Below are 24,030 nucleotides of genomic sequence, written 5' to 3' on the forward strand. Positions count from 1 at the left end.
ACAATTCTGTTTCTCCCGTTGTTGTATTTGCACAGCAGACCGTTTAAAGAGCTTTAAATATGCAGCAGAGTGTAAAATAATTTTTGTGGCAAGGGGGCGTACAAGGCATCTCTCCGAGTGAGCCATTGGAGAGATGTGCGTCATAGGGAGAGCGTCACCGACTCTCTGCGCTCCCTTCGGCAATGGAGACTTACTGCCGGAGAGTGGGGCGTACAAATGGCCGGCAGTGAGTTGACAATCGCCAGTCGATAGCAAAACATGAGAGATAGCTCATCGCGCAGCAATACGCGTCTACTTAGTGTGGTAATCGTAATCGATCAACGTCTCAGAATCGACACTTGTCGATATTTAATCGAGATCCTATCCCGCCGCATCACAGGCGATTAACGATTGGTAATTTATCTAGTTGCAAGATGAGGAAAATGTTCAGTGGTCTTTAAAATCTGATTTAAGAGAGTGCTCTTTGACTCGCGGATAAAATCGATAAGCGTCTTGGCTGCGACACCTGTCGATATCTAATCGGATTTTCGTATCGCCGCATTACAACAAGCCCTGTCTAGTAATCAGCAAATAATCATAGCTCTTATATTAGCGCATTGATATATATAGCAGTATATATATTTCGTGTTTATTTGTGTGACTTTTCTATTTCGCCAAGACGCAAAATACAAAAAATACATTGCATAAGTCACAAGTAAAAACCGACTGGGAAATAGCATCAACAAAAAGTGTTGTTGTTTAAAGTCTCATGATGAGGTAAACACGCAGACAGTGAAATCTAGTATGTACTAGTATGTACTAGGTGCATACAAACAGCAAGTGAAAGTTTTCAGTTCTAACAACAAAAGTTCCTTCTTCTTTTTTGGCACCCGGTTCTTAATTAGTTCCACGCGTGTTTATACCATTCGCTATTCCATAATGAATTCCCCTATATATATACCATAATTTGAATGCCTTTTCCCGGTAACAATTGTTTGGCGAGTTTCAGTAGAAACTGCTCGCCTACTTTAGGCCAAAAATGCAAAAATAAACATTGTGCGACCAAGCAAGTATCCATAAAAAACGGAATATTTGCTTAGAGTTATCGCATTTGTGTAGATATGCATGCATATATGTGAAATACATATTATACAATCATTATTCTGGTTCTGTCTTTATTTGTGGACCCATTTTAAACATATGATTTTTTCACGTTTAACAACGGAATATAAATAATGTAAATGTTCTTGAAAATAAACTGAAATTATCTTGGATCGCTGGTACAGCTGACGACCGACCCACTTTAAATGTGCCCACAAGTTTTAAAATATCCACTTGAATGATTTTATTAGCTTCTGTTTTCTTTTCTTTCCAAGATAAATGCCAACTGATAAAAGATATTTTTTGGTTACATTTTTAGCGCTGGCTACATATTTGGTAATTTTTGTTTTCGGAAACTACTTTATCTGATCAAATGCGATTATTAAATTAGGCAGAAAATTAGTAAATTGTAATTTTTTCCATTAAATAAATTTATTTATCAACATGACATCTCGTGGATTCTTTCACAATTTGTTTGTTTTTTCGTCTTTAACATGATTTGAAATTTTTGGAAATCAACATTTTAAAACATAATAATTTATATTTTCAAGAAGCTTTGGGCTGAGAAAACTTTCTTGTTTTAAATAAATTTTTCGAAAGTTATACTCTGTTTGTTGTCAATCTCACAGGGATTTTAGTGTCCTCATAGGACAAAGGTCAAACTCTTTTAAGCAACCCAATTAATTTACTCTATGTATACTGTATACTATGGCAAACATTTTGATTTGCTCCTAATATAATTTCTTGTACGAAAATGTAGTTATATTTTCTAAATATTGTCTAATATTTTGTATTTGTTTTTTTTACAGTTGGTTAGACCTGTTCCCACATCTATGGAGTTTCATCTAGACAGTGCAGAATACTGCCAGGCACAGCACAAATAAAAGTGAGTATACATTATTTTTGCAGAGGATCTGGACTTTTTGTTATTAATTGGCTTAAGTTGCGCGGGCTGGCGAGTGGGTGATGATGGAAAGGTCACTTGACTTGACTTAGTGTAAATTAAACGCCATGACCTTTTTGGACAATTGGCGGCTTCACCAGCCCTTAAAAATAAGGGAGCAAGGGAGGAATGGAGAGTGGGAGGCGAAAATGGCGAAAGTCTCAATTATTTCATTGCGTGTAATTGAGCTAAATTGTTTTTTAGTTTCCCACGAATTGTTTTCAATTGAATGAACAAAGAGAAAACTAACAAAGAAACTGGAACCGACTAGCACCAGATTTGTGTGGAATTCAACTCATTCATGTCTCATTCTTTGCAGGTAAGCAATCCTCAAACAAGGCGGTGATAGCCTGAGTGAACGCTGTCACCTCTTCGGAAGTCGACTTCGATAAGTGGTGTGGATCAGATCAGCTAAATAAAGTCAACGGATCAGCTGAAATAGCGACAGCAGAGGCCCCAAATAGCCAAAATCTGTCAATCTATGGGAGAGAAAGAAAAAAACTAAATTTTTAGCATCGCGGTGATCGCCGATCATATCACAGCAAGGATATATTTTAATTTATAACAACGAAACTAAGAAAAAGTTGTAATATTTTCGAAAACAAAACTAAAACTAAACCCAAATCATTTTGTTAGCTTAAAATACGTGTGACACTTAACAGGGAATCATTTTCGGTCACAGAAAATTGATTGATTTTCTTTGTGATAAAAGAAAAATCCAAAATTGTACTTAATTAAAAAGAATACCTTCACTTTTACTTATAAATTACTTTAGGTTTGTGTTTTGGTGTAAAATATTTAAGCGTACGATACGAAAACAGAGTTAATTATACTTATATTTATTTTTTATACATAACTCAAACCTAAACGAAATTCAATTTTAAGCCTCTAACACGCTGAATTTTGTATCTAGAAATCAAACTACTTCCGTTTCAAAACCAATCAAATCTTTGTGAAAACCAAACAAAAACCACACCTTCAGATTGTAAGAAAGTAACAGACTTAACATAAGTGCACACAAGTCAGATTAACTTCTTCAGAACTGCTTTTGTAATTGTTTATGAGCATCACCATGCGTCAAAAAGATCTGCGCCCAGCCCCTGCTCTAATTGAGTACAAGGGCATGAAGTTCCTAATCACCGATCGACCATCAGATATCACAATTAGTCATTACGTTATGGTGAGCCAAACTCTCAATCTCTTGTCTTAATCCGAATCCAAACTAATTTTTAAATTATTCTTGTAGGAGCTAAAAAAGAACAATGTCAACACTGTCGTTCGTGTGTGCGAGCCCAGCTATAATACCGATGAGCTCGAAACACAAGGCATTACTGTCAAGGACCTGGCCTTTGAGGACGGCACCTTCCCGCCTCAACAAGTCGTTGACGAGTGGTTTGAGGTCTTAAAGGATAAGTAAGCACCGTGACAAAGCTTTTGCACTTGCGTAGATTATTTACCTAATTCTATCTTTAAATTGAAATCTCATTTGTTACATTGAGCGTAAGACATTTGTTTAGATTTCACAAACCAACTGGAGCTCTGAACTAATTTACATCAACGTACCGTAGAACTTGTCATATTGAAAACTAATTCTGGATTAGAAAATATTCAATCGCCTTAATTTAAAAACATCTACTAATATTTTGAATCGTTAACTAAACCACTTAGTAAATATAAAATATTAGTGCAATAAAATCACAGCTCCAGTCCAAATAGTTTCATTACTAAACTTAGTTTAGACATATGTATTTATATTGTATTATTTCATTTTAAATATAATTTCCAAGATTTCATAAATTATATTAACTACGCGAATATAAAAAAATGACCTCAAGTGGTTTTTATCAATTTATTCAGTATTATTTATTGCTTTGTGCCACTCAATCGAAAGAAAAACAAGCCTTACTAAATTGAAACGAAAAAAAAGCCAACGAAAATCGAAAAGCTGCGCTAGCCACATATCCAATGAGCTGTTAAAAAAAATAAAATCACACAAATAAAGAAAAGAACATTCAGAAGATGTATAGAACCTCGCTTGTAGTCCCTGCCATAGCCTTAGCTGCTTAACTTTGTTTGATTTCAAATGCTCATCAGTTATAAGTTGCTGTACAGATTTTAGTTAGATCAAAACTTTTGCACATTCCTTCTAACATACTTCTCTCAACGTTTTCGTTTTGTAAAAATTTCTAATTCCACCCATCATAAATAAAATGTAATACCTGTAAACTCTTAAACTTGATCAACGAGAACTTACCTTACCTTCCTATATGATTCGTTTCGTGTGCTATTTTATGATACCGCTGCTGCTGTGCCCTAGTTTTAGAAAGTCCACAAGCGCCACACTATCCTACTACAAACATAAGCGATTCTCGCTCAGACACATACCAAAAACAGTTCCACCAACAACAGCAACTGCAACTGCAATAAGAACTTCAGCAACCAGAGCCAGTCTATCTGCAACATCAGGTCGGGCCACAGATACAATTCCCCTAACAGCCAATGATAATCTCAATGATACTGGCGAGGCAGCATCAGCAATTTATAATAATACTGCATTTGTTGATAATGAAACTTGTCGGTAAGCGTAGATATAGATTTACTGGGCTCAGCCTAAAAAGAAAATGTTGCTTATAATTACAGTAAGAATAGGTAACTTTTTTACCATATTTTAAATAATATTTCCTTGTATTTTTCAGATATCAACAAAATCCGGAGGCTTGCGTCGCCGTTCATTGCGTGGCTGGTCTGGGACGAGCTCCTGTCCTTGTTGCCTTGGCACTGATCGAATTGGGCCTGAAATACGAGGCAGCTGTGGAAATGATTAGGGAGTGAGTACTTTAAAAAAGAAAAATTGTAATATTTACCTAATATTCACATTCTTCTAGTAAACGACGTGGCGCTATCAATGCCAAGCAGCTATCGTTTTTGGAAAAATACAAGCCAAAGGCGCGGCTAAAGCACAAAAATGGCCATAAGAATTCCTGTTCTGTGCAATAGATTTCCAAAACCATATGTATATTCCCACCAGATAAAAAGTGTTCATTTTTTCAAAAACAAAAAAAAAGAAAGCGGACAGAAAAGTAAAGAAAATATGAATTGAAAGGCAACAAAGCGAGAATGGAAATAATCAAGTACCACAGAGAACCCAAAAACATAGACGGAGAAATTGAATCACAGCCCCAGTAATTATTAACCTCAAATCTCAAAATGAAATGTATTGGCAAAAATTGTGTAATTTGTATGTATTAATTAATGTAATTTTATGTTATTTTACGATTTGATTCAGCCGCCCCGTATCAAGCTAAAAAAGAGTTTAATTTTGTACCTTCAGCATATAAAAACAGACTTATACGCATATATTAAATTATGAGCGGCCCATATACCCCATTAAATGGTTGTAGAAGGCTCGTCCAAGTAGTTAAAAGCTGTTGTTCTGGAACAAACTATTCTGGAAGAACCAAAATAATTAAATGTTAAACCAAAAAACAGCAAACAACAAAATATTATGAAATTCTTCAGAGAGCTATCTAGATAAAAGTGTAGGGTGAAGAGAATGAAATATCTACTTAACAGTCATAAGCCTAAACGGGAAAATGTACTTAATCGCATATTAGTTTGGAGCTTAGCCCCCGAAATCTGCTCGATTTATATTTTACTGATTTTTTTTTTTTTTACTGTGGACACTTTTTAGCTATCAACGAAGCAAATCATATATCTAAATAGATATTTGATTTTTAACTTACTTTGTGCAAAATACATTTATTTATATGAGAGCCTTCTTTTTATATGCTAAACACATTGCTTATTTGAACAATACAATACCAATCCGCCTCGCACATGCATGCATGAATACTTATGCATCTATGTGTGACTTAAAGATATAAATCTATACATATATAAGTAAATATATATATGTATAATAGAACTTCAACGTTTTACATTAATGACTACATACATTCAAACTCAACAATTGCAAGCAGTAACCAAGCAAATAAAAAGAATACTTCTAACCAGCAGCAACAAAAAAATAAAAATTGAGAAAATGAACATGAAAAAAAATTAAATCTTATTGTAAACAACAAATTAACAAATTATAGTGTGTGAGAAGGAGATGATGAAGAGGCACGAAGAAAAAACACAAGCCGAAAATAAAAACAAATACAATGCTTACAAAATAATTTATCCAAAATATTGAATTGTAATTTTTTAAAATGTTAGTCATTACAAGGAAATAAAATGATCTATATTAAAATTATTGACCTGTGCATTAAATTTTTTCGAATGAAAGGAAAATAATGATACCTGTTTTTCGGGTAACATAAGAACGCTTTAGTGTTGAATTTATTTGTTCTAGAGAGTTTTCGCCAATAGGTTTATTTTACCGAGTGTTTATTTAGTTTTTGTCAAAGAAAAACGATGAACACGACATTAACATTTTGATCCGATCAGTTGCGGTTTAACCACTTCATCAAAGGTTAATCCATATCAAAGGTGCGACACTTTCTTCTCTGAATAAATCTTCAGGCGTGGTCCATAGATAAGACGTCACCCTTTCCCAAAAATCTATATAAATATGACGGCCAGAATATTATCATATTCCATGTGATCCATGTCGCAGACCTTATTGATATGCTAAACCCATTCTTTCAGAAATAAAGTCAAATTGGTAAGCACCAACATTTTCAAACTTTTACTGGAGGAATTTCATCGTATCTGTTCTCAAAGTCCGCCTAAGCATGTCTAAATATGTAACTGAAGTTAATAATCAATGAGCCATGGTTCTTTTTATGTTTATCGTTAAATAAATGCTAGACATTAAAAAATGTAGCGACGTTCGGTATTGTTTAATGAATGGTTTTTCTTATGGTAGTCTGATGATTAATTTCTAACAAAACTTTAAGACCTTTCCGAATCTTAAAATAGTTCCAGAAATTTTTCACTCACCTTTACACAGGACCAAACCCAAATTGAAAAACTTAAAAATATTTGTCGACGGTTAGTTCATTTATTTTGCTAAGGAAATTTTAAAATGTTTATCGTTTTGTAGTTTAAGTGGACATGTCATATACATTGTGTATACGTGTTGAAGTTTAATAAAATGTGATTAAAAAGAGTCGTTAACTCATAGAGATGAATATTAATTGGATGATGAACTTGTAGCAAATCCACGTATACCATTAAGACTAGATTTTTATGTAATATTTTTTATACATTTTACAACTTTTAAACACTCCAAAAAATAAATGTTGTATTAGTAATTCAGTTTATTTAAAAAATTACATTTAATAGTTAACTGTTTTCTTTCATTTCCTTCCATTCATTCTAGCATCTTATCTCAGCTTTAAAAACGCCGTTTTCATTTTGATTTCATTTCCTTGAAAATAATCTTAATTTAACTTGTTTTCCATATAATGTTACATTTTTGTTTTTTTTTTTTGGTTTCTATGCATAAATTCATAAAGTTCATAAATTGATTCCACATTCGAAATACGATACAAAGGCAATTAGGTTTTGGTATTCTTTTAGGTTTGGTTTTCCGTTCCATCTTCTGTGTAAAACCTGCTAAAGATGTTCGACTAAGAGTAAGGCCTGAAGAGAGCAGTAAATTATAGATGGGTTTTCAAACTCAGCGTTGAACAAGTATTGCATACTTTACAGGTGGTCCTATAATTGGTTTTTATAAATCTGTGCGTTAACTTTGCCGTTTTAAAAACATTATTTCAATAAAATACATTTTACAAAACAAGAAGGAAACATATTAAAAATGTTGCCATGTTAACATTAAATATTATCTGTTGTAAGCCGTCTTTGTTTGTGTACAAAAAGAAAACCATATTCATTCTTTTCGGCTGGGACTAAAGGAAAACATTTTCCTAATAAAAGTAAGTGTTTTGTGTCTTGTTTTTGTTCTTTCATCGTTTCCTCGTATTATTATATTTATACATTTTTATTGTTGTAAAAAATCAACTAAGTTTTATAAAATTACAAAAATAATTGTCATTCGAATTATTTTTGTTCGCATTTACTAATTTTGCTAATTATTCATTTAATATTTGGCATTGGTTGCACCATATTAATCTATCAAAATAGTCAGTGAAACGTTGTTTTTTGTTTATCTATAGGCGTTAGGTATGTATGTATATAAAAAAACGTGGTTTTCTTTAATATTCTAAGAAACGGTTGAAGGAGCAGCTTTGGGACAAGGTAACTCATCGTGTGAAAAGGGGTTACTCCTCTAAAATGGTTGGTCTTTAAGTTGCCTCTTCTGTTAGCAGCAGCCTCCATCGATTCACTACATTTATAAAGTAAAACCAGTTTCATAACTTTTGGCGCAGTTTGTAAGTCTAAAAGTTGAAATTGTTCTTGCTTATAGTGGTTTTTAGTACCGAAGATTGTGCCTGTTTTTGTTTGGTTTGCGTTGTTGTTAAACATTCGACAAGTATTGGACTACGGCATAGTTTAAAATCTATAGAAAACAAAATATATATATATATGTATAAACAACAAACCGATCGTAGTCGCGTATAGTACATAATAGTTGTATAATATATAGTTTTGTGTACATATCCCTTAACGCATAAAGCTGTGCGTTAGGTAAAACATTAAAATTATGGTCAGCGGCAGCAGCTGAAGCGTCAAACCCAGCCGCGAGGCATTGCCGCAATAGGTGTACAGTTCCTCCTAAAAATAAAGGTAAAAATTGGGATTATAAAAATAAAAATTGCAAATTTTCCTCCTTGATTTTGAAGTAGTTAGAGGTTCAAGCGAGAGCAGTGCAGTTCTGGTTAGGAAATTTTAAGAGCGGTTATTGTTAGTCTTAACAATCAATATAAATGAGCCAAAATAAAGAACTAACAAGAGAGAACGCTATAGTCGGGTGCCCCGACTATCAGATACCCGTTACTCAGGTAAAGGGAGTGCGAGGGAGATGGAGATAGAAACTTTGATCACGCATAACTTTTTAACGAATGGTCCGATTTGAAAAATTTCTTCTACATTTCGATAGGTATTGATAAACACAATAAAACTGCATTTTTACTTTTCCGAAATATTTAAATTTTTAAAATCGTATATAAGCGATTGTGGGCGTTAAAGGGGGCGTGGCACCATTTTGAAACAAACTTGCGCTGCGTAGGAACTTCTAAAATCTACATGCAAAATGCCAATCTTCTAGCTTTTATAGTTTCCGAAATCTCAGCGTTCATACGGACAGACAGACAGACAGACAGACAGACAGACGGACAGACAGACGGACAGACGGACAGACGGACATGGCTAGATCGACTCGGCTAGTGATCCTGATCAAGAATATATATACTTTATAGGGTCGGAAACGCTTCCTTCTAGGTGTTACATACTTTTGCACGAATACAATATACCCTTTTACTCTACGAGTAACGGGTATAAAAATTGTAATCCAGATCATCAGAGAACAGAGGTAATACCACTACAATACTCACATCCTCGTGCTCCGTGTAGCACTCTTCGATGCGTCGCCGTTCGTAGAAGCTCATGTTGAGCTTGTAGCAGGGAAATTGATTCGTATATTCCATTCGCTGGGGTTCGGTGGTCAGGCGAACACTGCGCGACGGCATCAGGACATTGACCACCACCAGGACCAGGTTGGAGTTGGGGATCTTCTTGACCAGGAAGGGTCGCGTTGAAGGCGCCTGTACGAAGTCATTGATGCCCACCAAAGCACTGGGCTGCAAGGCGTACAGAGTGGATCGCATGTCGCAGGCCTCGTAAATGGGATCCGGTTCGGGTTCATCGAACATGGCGTTTTCGTCATCACTATCCTCCTTTGGCTTGGAAGCCGAAGCTTTTCCTCCATCGCCCACGGCCACATATTCGTCCTCGATCTCATCCGTGTATTCCATAACTGAGAAGGAATTCATAAAGTTACCTTTTTTTTTTAAAAAATGTCAACCAAAACCTACTCTTTTGTTGATTTTATATAATCTCAACAGCTTAATTTTAATTATATTTTTCAATTATGTTTCATTAAAATCAATAAAAACTAATTGGTTTAAGTTAAGATAATTTTAAATGTTATAATTATAGTATTCTAACATTACAAAATCTTGCGAACCCCAACCATATTAAAATTCCTTAATATAAAATGAAGATTTTACTTTTTCGGGTGAATCAAATTATTTTAAATTTTAAACACTTACATGGTGCTCCATCGGCCCACCACTGAATGCGCTGGTATTGAAAGAAGAGCCTGCCCACTAGCCATTTCCAGCCAAGAGTCAACAGTCTTAGGGGCTTGAGTTGAATCAAATGTAAATTAGATATATCTGGGTATTAAATAAATTGTTTGTGACATACATGCAAAAGACCGTGGCCATAGCTGCCCGCTTTTGGTTCCTCCTTGCACTGTTCCTGATAATCGTAGACTTCAATGCTCAGAAATATGCCTTTTTCGACCATCGCAGCCATCACGTCGCCGTGGAATTCACCAAAGAACTTGCCAGTGGTGTTGATGTTTTGGCCAATCACGATGTACGCATTATTGTCAATGACCACACAATCCACATCGTCGTCCGTGCAAATGGGCAGGCAACTGTCGCACTGAAAATTAAGAGCATTTAGAATTTAGAAATTTTAGAAATATTAGTTTACTTTCTAACTTTAATTCAATAGTATTGTAACTTCACCTATACAAATGTGACAATTTGATTAGAAATAATAAAAATGTTATTTACGTCATTTCTCAAAGCATTACATAATCCAAAAATGTATAATAAAATAACGGCAAAATAAATAGATAGATTTAGATTTAACAGCTTTCTTAATGATAGGAATTACCAATGTTGAACAAATCAAAGATTTTCATGGATTTCTTATTAGTTTTTGTACAACAAAAATTGTGAAATACATATAATTTTAAAGTACATTGTTGGCGGTGGACCCCAATTAAACTAAAAATATGTTGTGAAGGTATTTAATACATACATGATCCACTGCGGTGATGCTGAAGAATCGCTCCCACATGCGGGCGTGGGAGAACTGGAAGCCCACCACGCAGGCGGGCGCCTCCTTGCCGCCGTCCCTTGGAAATATGGCATGCGAGGCGGTGATCTTAACCTCGTTGTTTTCCATGTGATCAGTGTAGTGCTTCACCGAGTAGACGAAGCTCTCCGTTCGGTCTTCATGGTGCTGCAGGATGGCGCTCTTGTACCAGGTTTCATCAATGGCCTTGGTATGGTAGTCCCCGAATTCCCGATCCGTCTCTACCTCAACCTCCCCAAAGATAAACTGCCAGCGCGTCAGGCCGCTCATCGTGGCCACAAATCGCAGATCAGCACCAAATCGCTCTATCAACTGGCGCTCCTCATCGCTCTCAAATCGCCAAACGCCGTAACTGGAATTCGTCACCTTGGCGTCGAAGATGAGCAGGTTCACCAGTTCCTTGTTGCAATAGTAGGCATCGTCACCCAGCGTTTTTCGGCCACAATTTACTGGGAAAGAAAATATTGCATTTTAGTCAGGAGCCTGGAATTTACATATGAGTATTGCCAACTTAATTTCTATTCTAACTGTTCCATTTATATACGGATTTATTGTTGCTGTTCCTCAAAATATTGCATTAAATATATAAATATATATAAATATATTTTTGCATTAACTTGCTCCCAGACTTATTAATACATTTTTGTAAAGTTTTTTTTAATAGTTTGTGACCAAAATTAAAATCCCTAATCTTACAATATGATCATTTATTTAACAGTTGTTGTTTTACTTTAGCCCAAGGATGCACGGGTTTACTTAAGAAAACTATTTTTGTTTTACTGATTTATTTTGTTAATTCATTTAAAAGCGCTTAAAATTAACCATTACCGATTTTTATAAAAATATAATCAAGTTTTTATGAAATGTTTCCATAACAATTCGGATACTTACGATCATCTTTGTCATCCCAATCGGATTCGTCTTCGGCATATTGTTCCGGCCACTTCCAATCATTTGGAACCATCTTGCCCAAAAACTCGCGCAACTCATCCTCAGGTGTTTTAAACTCATGGCCCTCCAAATAGTGGTACTTGCAATACACCCTGTTTAAAATGAATCATATTTATAGTAGTGGACTCTCAGTTAAGAATAATTGTAACACACCAATCAGGATGAACCTTCCAGTTATCACCCATAAAGAAATCCGGTATGTTGATCTTCATGTGCCTATTCTTGTCCACCTCCTCACCCACCTTAATCCAGGTTTTGCCATATTCGCTGGGCATTACGATCCCCAAAGTGAACGGGGTGTTCGGCAAAGGGGCAAAGAAGTAGTCCTGTTTCTCCTCGGAAACACGACGCATTGTGTCGTAGTGAAACTTCACGGATATGTCCTTGAACTCATTGCTCTCGTGTCGCACCATGGCATTGCGGATATTCAGAATGGATTCGCCCGGTTCCCGGGGATTCTTGTCCTCAAAAAGATGCTCAACTTCGGTGAAGTCAATGCTGTTGTAGTTCGGATTCATTTTGCCATTGGTCTGGAGAAAATAAATAAAATAATTACAAATTTTAAACATTTAGAAACTATGAAATTTATAAGCTAAACTTACCCCCAAAGGGCGGAGATCGGGATGCAGTAAAACATATCCATTGTTTGAAACCACAAAGGAGTAGCCATTAACACCCAACTGGAAATTATTGTCATATAGTATGCATTATTTTGGTAAGTATCTCTTAACCCACCTTGTAGGGTAGTGTCAGCTTGTCTATATCTTCAACGGGCACGTCTGTTCCAGCGACGCCCAACAAACGTGCCCTCGGATTCGTAGTATTGGCATGGCGATAGAAGCGATCGAAGGCCGGCACTCCGACAGCTATCATTAAGCGGGGTCGTCGGTCAGTTGAGGTTTTGGGATCGTACTGATTTGGGAAATAAATAGGTAAGGTAATTAGAAATTTATGGTGATCTAATTTAAGTAAAATACATTTTACCCCCTTGACAGTACACAAATAAAACAACATCATCATTTTTGAAACCGTACTAAGTTATTTTAAATCAACAAAGCGGCATTTACAGAAAAAAAATCATTAAAAAAATTTCATGAACAAAAAATTATGAACCTTTGAAAAATATTTTAATGGAATTTCAGAACAAATAAACAAAATTCATATTTACTTAAAACGATTTCCTATTTTGTACGAAAACATATATTATACAATTCTCCACAAATTTTTAGCTAGGGTTGAATATGTTGGTGCCCGAAATTAATTCTTGAAGCTAAAAGTCTGTAGTATTTTGAACAAAATTTATATTGCCACTTTTAATATTGATTGGATAAATATAACGTAACACTTAAACACATTTTACGTAAGTACTTTCTACTTGGAGTTGATAATTTAATAAACAATAATGAACAATGATTTATTATTGCAAAAAAAGTTTTTTTAAATATGTTTTATATAAAGGTTATAAAACGGTAGGATTATCTGTAACTATAACTTACAATGAGTTTAGTCCATTCTATTTATTTTATGCAACTTACCGTCTTGTCGGTGAAGGCGTGCGTCCAGGTGGGCGGATGCTGTTCGTTCTGAAGGACCAGGGGCGTGGCAATGACGTCGACGTACTTGAGCACCTCCTCGTGGACCTCGTCCAAGGTTTGGACATGTGAGTAGTACCCCCGGTTGAGGCAGGCCATCCACTGGATCTCGCGCACCTTGGTGACCTCCTTGCCCAGCAAATACGTGAAAATACGAGTGTTCATCCGCGAGGTGCCGTTCTCGCCATTGCCCCAGTTGTATTTCTGAAAGACATCGGTGGTATTCCCTGCCACACCATCGGTGACCAGCATTATGGCCTGATTGCAGGTGGAATTGGTGCTGCAGTGCCGACTGTCGTAATACTTTCGCAGGAGTTGGAAGGCCGTTTCGTAGGCTAGAGTGAGATTAGCATAATCCTCGGGATCACCCAAGTTGGCGATGGCGTCATTAAAGACCCCTATATTCTCGGGCGTGGCCTGGACGAGGGCTCCGTTAAAGCAGGGTATGATGTCTTCAACCTCCTTCGAGTAACGTAAAATGGTGAAGAAATCATTGTTCGAGAACGTGTCCAATATACTGCGAATGGTGAACTTGGCCACGTGATGCCGGAAACCCGTCATCGAACCCGAATGATCCAGCAGGATGACAATATCCTTCGAGCAGGTGGCCGTCTCAATATACCAGGATCTCTTTCGGCAATCGTAGGTATCGGCATCATCCCTGTTTGAATTGGTGTCCGTCCATTGGGCAGCCGGATAGTGCCGCAGGATACCCGTATCGGAACCGAAATACTGCCAGGATAAGGCCGGATCGGACTGATAATTCTGCCGGAAGACCTCGTCCAGATGCTCGGACCACATGATGGTCTTCAGTACCCGTTTCGAGCGATCCCAAACATTCGAGGGCACATGCACCGAACTGTGCATTGTGTCCACCGGCGAATTGTAGAAGTGCGTGTCCGGATTCAAGTCCATCTCTCGATACATCCAGGCGTACTCGGCCTCATTCGGTTCCAGGGTGTCAAAACTTTTATTGTTGAAGGTCGAATATTTGCTAGATATATAGGTGAAATTCTGCAGGGCATAGGTGCTATTAAACTCAAAGTTCTCGTTCACATATTCCGCCCGTTCCTGGATGCACCGCACCGCCTCCATCTTCCTGGCCAGCATCCTGCCCACGTTTTTCGTGATCGACTTGATCAACTCGGTGCCATTCTTCAGCTCCACGCGGGCATTGTACTCCTTGTACTTCTCCTTGATCTCCTGCGACTTGGTCATTTTCTGGGCCAGCAGGAATAGCTCGTCGCCAAACTGCGTGGCCCATTTGCCAACGCTGTAAATAAGGGGAAAAACTCTGTAAATAACCTTTACTGGGTTATGGGGAAGTCCCACTTAAAAAAAGAGGAATAAAAACCATGGTAAAACATGTTTAGTATAGCCATATATAATGAAAGAATTTTAAAACAGGTACAAGCCTATTTTTATTATTTTTTTTAAAGCAGTAAATATTTATAATCTTCATACGTTTCTAACGCACTGAAGAATAGATCAATCAACGTTATGAAATTAAATGTTAGACATGTGATTTTCGATCATGACTGATTTCCATTTATTTATTTTTCGGTCAAAAATAACCTAATTATTGTAAATAATTGTCAATTGATGAATTTATGGCCAAAGAAAGCAAATGCCTTATTGAAGTATTTCTTTTAAAAATTAAATTTTTTAATAAAACAAAACAAATAATTTTTAAAAGAATTGTTACAAACGTCTAAGCCTTTAAATCCCTAACCATTAATTAATTATTTAATCTCCCACAGTAGCTTGGTTTCTTTGTGGTCAACGGAAACACAGCCCAATTAAAAGCTTTCCTTGTAAAGTGTTTTCCCATTAAAGGAAAAACAGTAAACAACACTTTGTCGACGTCAGAGTTGCGCAAGTGAGATGTCAACCACCTGTCCGAGCTCCACTAATTCAATTAGCGCACATGTTGTGTGTAGGGGAAGTGTTGGGCGGTGGGTGGTGGATTTGGGTTTGTGGGTGGTGGGTGGTGTTTACAGTCGTCGTCGGAAACGCCTTCCTTGCACCTTATACACCTGACCACAAAGAGGTGACAATGCCGTCTTCCTGGCAGCGCAGTCGACGTTTCACCTCGAACAGCTGTTCGATGTTGAGAAATCAACAAGTGGCTGCGCGCGCACCTTCGTTCTCTTCGCCTCTCTTCCATGCCTCTCTTAAAAAAGGATTTCTCTTAAATAGTTGCGTGGTTTCAGGCGATTCCATTAGTTAATGCATGCGATAAGCAATAAAAAGTTTAATGGTTGATTTTAAAAGTTCAGGGGCTAAGCTGTTCAAGAAAACGTCTACATAACGTAGTGGTATAATGTTTTTATTTCTCTTTAAAAGTCTATGTACCGTAATCACTTACTCTAACACCCTTTCATAAACGAAAAGTTACTGCTTGCGCGGATTACGGAAGTAATTAACTGAGATTTAAGGAAATTTATTAAGTATAACCAACACTAAGCTAATTTGTTTTGGCATTTTAGCTCTTAACTCTTCCCAATGTAACTTTAATTTTTACAAATATTACCTTTTAAAACTGATTGGCTAAAAAACACTCACGAAAATGCTGTATCAGTTATGAAATATACAAATTATTTATTTGAAAACACGAAAATGCTGTATCAGTTATGATATATACAAATTATTTATTTGAAAACATAATGTAAAAAATTGTACCTTTTACTTTTGAATTTAAAGAACAATTTTTTAAAATTAGTTTATTTTTGTTTGTTAATTTTTTGGGCAGATTTGGTGTAGTAGACTAAAATCAATTGTTGTGCCAAAGTGGCTCTTTTTGTAGTACATTAATCATTGTTAAATTTATATATATTAAAATAACAATTAAAAGATTTTATCAACCAAATGTTGATAATCCATCCTATGCTGGGACAAATAGATAGCAGCGTTCTTGGTAATAAACCATTGTTATTTATGGACGTTTAGTGTTAGTGGTTAGTGTATTTTAGAGAACCCATGAATATCCGAGCCTGTAGCGCCTAGCTAAATGCACTGGCCTGGCAACTGTTCGCGTGAGAGTTTAGCATTTACTATAAACATTTAAAGGCATCGGGTGCCTGCGCATGACCGCACTATATCATCCAGCTCTTTGGCTCTTTTCGAGTGCGGGAATCTCTTGACGTGGCTTTTGATGTCGCCGACTCTGCCGGCGGCGCTGTTTCGGCCATTTTCATTTCACTTCTGTCGCCGACGTTGCCTTTGACACAGTTATTCCGCCAGCCCCGCGGAGCACCCCAAAGTACCCCTAAAACACCCTCGAACGCACACAGATACCCTCAAGTGTTTTGGCCCGGTCGGCGCTTTGGAAAAATTGTTTTTGTCGCTGGTTGGTAGTTGGCAAATGAATGATGCCTCCTCTCTGGCTTTTATTACGTTCTGGAGTTGTTCTATTAATTTGGCCACATTGCTTTGTCGTATCTCGTCCGTCATTGTTTTAGATGGCCCTTGTTAGCCTCGACCACGGAAAACGGGAAATATGTAACACAATCGCTCGGGGGAAATATATTATTTACCGAAAATAAAATCTCGGTATCACAAAAGCATTGACAAGACACTTAAAGAAAATAATTTTAAGACATGTTCTTGACAAATAACAATTTATTTTAAGGTTCGTATAATAAATTTCGTAAAACAAATCTTGAAATTGATATATTTCCCGTGTCCGCTCAATTTTGTTTATTTTAATTTAAATTCTAAGCACTAAATATACAAATATTCATTATCTTTTAATCTTGAGCTTAGCCTTTCTTTATCCAACTTTTTATCTTTATAAAAGAAAACAATCTGTGTCTTATTTAAAAAATGTAGCAGTGTTTTTTTAAGACATTCGCTAATGATACTACAAGTAAGCGAAGCGTGCCCAAGGACTATACAAAATCAAGCACTATTTCTATTTAAAAACCATAATTATATATCAAATTAGAACTAAACTTTAGACGAGCCTGTCAAAATAAGAAATTTGTGGTGCAAACCGAAACTTTTTATTTCTGTGCATATTTTCCATAAGACTTGCTGAGCTGAACTTTAATGTTTTAAATTTTAGATTGAATTTTTATTACGGTTCCCCCGGGCATAAATAGCCATATTCTAGTAATGCTCAGCATGCTGCAATGCGCCAAAAAACCCAATTTCCCATTAAATATTCTTTGTAATGCGAACGGACATTAAACGATTTTCTGCCTCCGCTCTTGTCCAGCCCACAATTCTGTGGCTATTTAGTAGCGCTAATTTGGTTGGGTAAATTTTATTATGGGGCTTTTTGGTCTTTAATATTTGATTATTTATCATCTCATGATGTAGTTGGCTAATTGGACATTTACTTTATTATAATTTATGCGGCCTTGCTAAACTTTTAATGAGTCATTTCAGTTTTTGGTTGCTGATCTCAGCTGTATGGGGTTTCTTTTAAATCAAGCGTATTTCTTCAAAGGGATATATTTATAAAAGTAAAACTGAATTTAGGTACAATTTTTTTTTTGTACAATCAGACGAAACAAATATACTTATAACGACGCATTTAATTAAATAAAAATATTCCTATATAATGTATTTTGCAAACATTACCCAAAAGGATTTACAATGAAACAGAACAAACTTGGCTTCCCCAGGTCCCCTATTTACTTTAATTAATTGCTTAACTTTTGAAATGATGTTTGGCGGCCCCAAACAGAATGTGCAATAAAATATTCATTTAGCGTAAATAGGCGTCACAGGTTCTACCGACTTTACCTGTTCACGTCATACCCAAAGTCAGCATGTCAGACAAATAATTTTGATGTGATTTTATGAGAAACTTGAGGCACAAAACAAAATTTGCGAAGCGTCGCGACCCTCGAGCAAGGGAAATATCAGGGAGAGAAAAATCTAGAGGAAAGGAATGAGTAACTGTGGGTAAAAAAAAGCTGACGCACAAAGTAGAATAAAAGTGTTCGAAGCAAAAGACAAGTCGCTTAAACACGCAATGCGAAATGGCGCAATAAAAGGGATTTGACTCGACCTTGAGAATACCCAGAAAAAAAGTTAATAATTTAACAAGTGAACACTCTAAATAAAATTGCACCCTTTAATTTATAAAATATCAGAGTAACTGAATATCATACCCAAAATGTGTTCTTGAAATTTTATTTATTTATATAGATTTTTTGGTCAACTTTAATAAAGTATTATTCAATGGAACACAGGTACTGGATTAAACAGCTTTCACAAACATATATATGAAGCACATCAACAACATTTGCATATCTTTCACCTTAAAGCAACGTAAGCTAAATTCTAAGAAGTTAATCAATCACTTGGTCGATTGAGAGTCAGGGAATGAGCGGATTCAAAGGTCAGACTCTGCTGAAAATGAAAATACTAACTCATATGCAATTCACGAGTGACTTCCGAAAGAAATTGCTTTATAAATGTAATGATTGAGCATATAATGACTTTTAACCCACATTGAAGCATAATCATTTTATTTTTTATTATTGATTTAAAGAAAAATCTGGAAAAATCATAATAATTATTTTAAGTAAAGTTTTAATGTTATAAAGTTGTAATTCATAATTTCTCAATTTAATAATATTTTAATAAGTACTTTCTAGGTAACCACTCAACGTATATTTGCTGTGCGTGAACATAAGCCCATTCATAGCCCGCAGTCCAATAAACCCACTTAATGCCTACAGGGAATTCCACGTAGAAGAAAAGAAAAGCGCTCGAGGAGCGGCGGCTGCCAACAAAATTAGCATAAAATGTACGAAAAATTAACGAGCGACGTTGACAACGAGATGAGGGCGGCATGCACGCCCCTAATTGACTGGTTTTCAAAGCCCCCGATTCCGGAATCCTTGCGTGTCCGTTAAATGTAAATACAAAGCTGCTGACCAATTTCCACCTGAAGGGTGGCTGACTTACGCTTCATCCGCCGCCGAGGCCTCCGCCCAGTGGGTGGAGGTCGAGGGGGAGGTGCCGCCATGCGGCCCGCAAATCAGCAACAACAACAGCGGCTGGGAGAGGAAAAATGCGGTCAAAATGACAGCGAAATGTGTCATCAACTTTTCGCATAAACCAAACATTTTTCTCGCATTTTCCTTGTTTTTTTTAAGTAGTTTCTCGGGCGGCGGTTCGATTTGATTTTCACTGGTATCGCTTGTATGGACTATATCGAGACATTTGGCCCCGTTTTGCGGTCAAGCGGGCGACACACTCCGAAAAACCCGTCAAAACCCCTTCAAAATTGATATACAATTTAGGGTGGAGTCGCAACGTCGACTGCGACGCCGGCAGAGCTTTTCTTTTCGCTCTTCACCACGCACACACACACAGACTGACCGACACACGGGGCGTATGCGTAATGCGAATAATAATAACGATAATAACTGCGATTAACGCGACCCCGTGGAAAACGCGATTCTATACATTTGGTTATGCCTCTGAAAAGTGGCCACGATTTTCGTAATTTATTTTCGTATTTTAGTTTCCCTCAAAGCAGCGTGCGTTGAAATTTTCTATATATAAACGGCGGGGCTCCGAACGATTTGATTACACATATGGAACACACCGTCGTCTGTGTATATATTTGGGTGTGTGTGTATGTGGACGGCCGAATTTATAATTTTCCGCGCTTTTCCTTTTTCCGTGCCACGAGCCGACGACGTGGAAGAGCTGTGAGCAACTGAAAAATGGGAAAAACTTAATCGAATTTCTGGCATACCCAAAATGCTTGCTCTTTCTCTTCAATCCTGCCCTCACTCGATTTCTCTCTTAAAAGAGAGTCCTATTTTTAGTGACTCTCCTTGTTTACATTTTGAATGTAGCGAACAGCTGTGCTTGTCGGTTTTCCTTTATCTATTGATTTTGTCACGAGGGAATCCGTTGAATTTCCCACGCGCCTTTCCTTTGTGCCGCATATTCACAACAGAGAGGCGGGTATTCCGCTTATTTTCTGAAGAGTTTCCGAGAAGAGAATTATCGAGATTCTCACACCCCAAGTTTCAGAACTGTTTTTCGATGCCTATGGATATTATTCATAGCTTTGTTGAGATTCTGTTTTTTTTTGGGTAACGGTTTATTTATAGAGGTTTTTGTGTTCTGTGTTTTGGGGCGAGAAGTTGTGAACTCAATTGTTATCGGTATTTCTAGCAAATGAGATGATTAAATGATATATTTTAAGATCTTGGTGTGAATAGCTTTATTACATTTTTATTGTTATTTGTGTGCGAGTTTTATAGCCTGTGTTAAAGTATGAAAACCGTAGGACATCAGGAATTTATTGTGTTGTATCAAACATTTACCAAAGAATTTTCAAGTCTATTTTATTATATTGGCATGTAGAATGAATTCCAAGTAAATCAAATAATTCTATCCCAATATTGCTTTTAATTAAAGAATTTGTTAACATTTTTAAATTTTTGAATAATGTGTTTATTGTTTGCCCCTAAATAAAAACAAATAACTATAATTTCGCAGCATTTAAGAAATCACCATAAGGCATTTAAACAGAACAATATTCGATTCTAATGTTGTATATTAAATAAAATTAAATCCCATTTCATTTAAATTCCCACTTGAGTGGTATCTCACCGGGTGGCTTATTAATTGCCGAGTCACAATCATATGCCGCCTGCATATTTCATGAACCCCAAAAACAGACTTTGGGGGACTATCATCTTGCCATAATCCCGGTTCAACCATCCATCCTGCGTTTAGCAACAAAATCCAATTTCGGTTAGCGCAAAACCGAAAAAAGCACAGGCACACATGCGAAACGACAAAATTCATGCGCGTCTACCGCACATCAGTAGCGGGTCCTCACCGAAACATCCGTGTATACACACACAGGACTTCTGACAAGGACGTGCAGGATGCCAAGCACCAGAAAACGGTCATGGGGAGACAGGGTCAGAGGTTGCCATGATGACGATGACAACGCACTTAGTCAAATTTTTAATGAACTCAACATCGTTTTACTTTTACACAGAACGCCAGTAACAACATTAAGTTTGAGTTGTCCGACTGTACGTTACCCGGCAGTCGCATCTTCCTTTAAATATATATTCCCTTAATCTTTTAATACTGTATTTACACCTCATAGATCAGATTTGTGGAAAATCTTTTACATAAGTTACTATTTACATTGACAACTTTAAAGTTGATTTAAGAATATTGATGTTTAAAAAGATGTAGGATTTAGTTTGCGGTAAATATAAAAATATTCTTATTATTTTCGTCAATATTTTAAATCTATATCGCCAAGACAATATTAAATGGCATTAAAACAAACTTAAAACTGTTTAAACATTTTTAATTATTTAATCTGAGAATATATTTCCGGCCAAAAGCTTTACCAATTAATTACTATATTATGAAAAGTAAAAGGGTAATTAAAACACGTCTGTATATTCGCATATAAGTAGTCTGTGTTTAAACTGGATAACCATAAATTTAACATACCCGCCTACCAATTAAATGCCAGGTGTAAAAACAACAACTAGAGGAGCGTATGATGGAGGGCCCTTTTGGAGTGCAGTTGCCTGCAGTTTGCACTGACAAAGGGTGGAATGCAAAAAAAATTGTTCAGTAGTGGCATTTCAGGTATTTTTTTCCCAAGCTTTGGCTACTGCAAGCTGGCTAAATTATGAGCATACTTTTGAGGGCAACCATCCTCCACAACCTTCCATGATAATGTTCTCGTAATTGTGGCAGCTGTAGAACACGTATCTGCCGGATGAGAAGCTGGAATACTCGTGTGTGGTTAGGTTTACAGTGAACAAAATTGTTTAAAATAGGTTCTTAAAAATACTGATTCCTATTTTGAGGTTGTTGATAACCTAAGATAAATAAATCAGCTTATTAAATTTTAATGGTTGCTATTCTTAAAAACTTAAATAGATATTATTATAGAAATTACATTTTGAAGTGTCATAGCTTGCGTAAATTATTTTTCTCTGTGCAGTTTCCATCCCGTCACGTCTCACGGTCCCTCTTCTTTTAGTGAGGCTCAAGTAGGCACATAGTGAGGCAGAGAAAAACCGCAAAATGTTGGCTGTGCGCATTTCATTTGCATAAAATTATGAGCAGCCCAAAAATTGTGGTACATTTTCCGCTGCTGACTCCTCTTCGATAGCCGGTAGAAGTGTTTGCCGAAGACTTTACACAACTCACGAAAACACACTTAAATTAGAGACAGATAGACCAGAAAAAAATATCCAATCGAGTCGAACGCCTTGAAGCATATAATCAACTTTTGGCAATTCGAAACTTTTCTGCCATCCGAACACCCTTGAGGGCAATTTCTTCGGCAATATTTCGCAACATCAACTTTCGTTTTCTTTTCAATTTTTCCAATACAGGGTGCTAACGTGGTAGTATATTAAATTTATAATTGAATACATTAAATAAAAAATATTTCTTACTACTTTTTTCCTAAAATCATGCACCTTATTTGCTGGGTAATTAAAAATAATTTTTATCTACGCGTACAAGCATTACAAAAAAATTATATTATAATTAAAGCATAAAATAATGTAAAACGATTTTTAATAAAACATATTTGGAATTTAATTTATTTCTCATCACAGGACCCTGTGGCCGTAAATTTCCTAAGAGAAAAACCTATTTTAGGTCGTCCCTTTACCTCCTGCTGCTATTGACTACGGTCACCATTGCGACACCAACAATGAAAATGAAAAAGAAGGAAATAAATAAGAAAAAAAATAGGTTGACATCCAGTGTCAGTTGCCATTTCCATTTTACTATTTGGATTGGTGCCAATTGCGCGAACATTTTACCTTTTGGTCGTTTGCTTTTATCCTTTATGTCAATTTTGAGCACACAATTTTTGGCAGCCTCCTCGTAAATCTTTTATATGTTTATGACATTGTTAACTATGCAGTAAGTTACAAAACGTTGAGCTGAACAAATTCCCAGCTTAGTTTATGAATTTAATTTGTTTTATGATTGTATTCATTGAATAGAATTTATTTTTATTACTATAACTTTTTGCATAACGTAATTTAATATATACAGTTTCATTTAAATATTGCATCAGTTATTATGTTATTGGTCAAAGTTAGTTAGCCAATTAAGTTGCTAGGCATAATACTAGATAAGTAGCATTTAAGTCTTTAAGTTTTAAATACTTTTCCTAGCCTAGTTTAAATAAATGTATCTTTAAAACAAAGCTTTTAAAACTACATATATTTGCCCTTAGTGAGTGAGTTCGGAGGTGTGAATAATTCAACTTGCATAACTAAAATGCCTTTAAATTTCATAGCACCGCTGGGCTCATCGTCCTGTCATTGTTTCCTTGTTTTTCACAGTTGGCTGGCCACATTTTATAGTCCAATAGCACATCAGCTTCATTTCATTTTGACCACAAGCCCGAAATTTTTATTCGTACGGGTATATGGCTGCCCAGTGAGTGTTAATAACAGG

General features: G+C 36.2%; 3 protein-coding genes across 3 annotated transcripts; 2 read left to right on the top strand and 1 right to left on the bottom strand.

Moving 5' to 3' along the window:
• The first annotated feature begins 228 nt into the window (after positions 1-228).
• Positions 229-2,377, top strand: LOC123037828. The gene is made up of 3 exons (XM_044460469.1): positions 229-393; positions 1,890-1,966; positions 2,343-2,377. The coding sequence occupies exon 1, from the start codon at positions 259-261 to the stop codon at positions 385-387; it is 129 nt and encodes a 42-aa protein (XP_044316404.1). The 5' UTR covers positions 229-258; the 3' UTR covers positions 388-393; positions 1,890-1,966; positions 2,343-2,377.
• A 705-nt stretch (positions 2,378-3,082) lies between these two features.
• LOC108047468 (protein tyrosine phosphatase type IVA 1) lies at positions 3,083-6,201 on the top strand. Its single transcript, XM_017127666.2, has 4 exons — positions 3,083-3,203; positions 3,270-3,436; positions 4,720-4,851; positions 4,909-6,201. The coding sequence occupies exons 1-4, from the start codon at positions 3,084-3,086 to the stop codon at positions 5,018-5,020; spliced, it is 531 nt and encodes a 176-aa protein (XP_016983155.1). The 5' UTR covers position 3,083; the 3' UTR covers positions 5,021-6,201.
• An 805-nt stretch (positions 6,202-7,006) lies between these two features.
• LOC108038449 (voltage-dependent calcium channel subunit alpha-2/delta-3) lies at positions 7,007-20,256 on the bottom strand. The gene is made up of 11 exons (XM_044460468.1): positions 19,510-20,256; positions 13,528-14,857; positions 12,728-12,904; positions 12,595-12,672; positions 12,146-12,522; positions 11,933-12,084; positions 10,985-11,490; positions 10,358-10,600; positions 10,201-10,294; positions 9,484-9,905; positions 7,007-8,704 (listed from the first exon to the last, which is right to left on the bottom strand). The coding sequence occupies exons 1-11, from the start codon at positions 19,668-19,670 to the stop codon at positions 8,594-8,596; spliced, it is 3,651 nt and encodes a 1,216-aa protein (XP_044316403.1). The 5' UTR covers positions 19,671-20,256; the 3' UTR covers positions 7,007-8,593.
• Positions 20,257-24,030: the final 3,774 nt, after the last annotated feature.

The sequence above is a fragment of the Drosophila rhopaloa genome, unplaced genomic scaffold (assembly GCF_018152115.1).
Source record: "Drosophila rhopaloa isolate 14029-0021.01 unplaced genomic scaffold, ASM1815211v1 contig_2, whole genome shotgun sequence".
Classification (NCBI taxonomy): domain Eukaryota; kingdom Metazoa; phylum Arthropoda; class Insecta; order Diptera; family Drosophilidae; genus Drosophila; species Drosophila rhopaloa.

Coding starts and splice junctions, on each gene's coding strand:
- LOC108047468 (XM_017127666.2), top strand. CDS start 3,084: ATGAGCATCACCATGCGTCAAAAAGATCTGCGCCCAGCCCCTGCTCTA. Junction 3,204..3,269: donor CAATTAGTCATTACGTTATG/GTGAGCCAAACT, acceptor TTATTCTTGTAG/GAGCTAAAAAAGAACAATGT. Junction 3,437..4,719: donor TTTGAGGTCTTAAAGGATAA/GTAAGCACCGTG, acceptor TGTATTTTTCAG/ATATCAACAAAATCCGGAGG.
- LOC123037828 (XM_044460469.1), top strand. CDS start 259: ATGAGAGATAGCTCATCGCGCAGCAATACGCGTCTACTTAGTGTGGTA.
- LOC108038449 (XM_044460468.1), bottom strand. CDS start 19,670: ATGTTTGGTTTATGCGAAAAGTTGATGACACATTTCGCTGTCATTTTG. Junction 12,085..12,145: donor TGGAAGGTTCATCCTGATTG/GTGTGTTACAAT, acceptor CATTTTAAACAG/GGTGTATTGCAAGTACCACT. Junction 11,491..11,932: donor TTGGGATGACAAAGATGATC/GTAAGTATCCGA, acceptor TTTCTTTCCCAG/TAAATTGTGGCCGAAAAACG.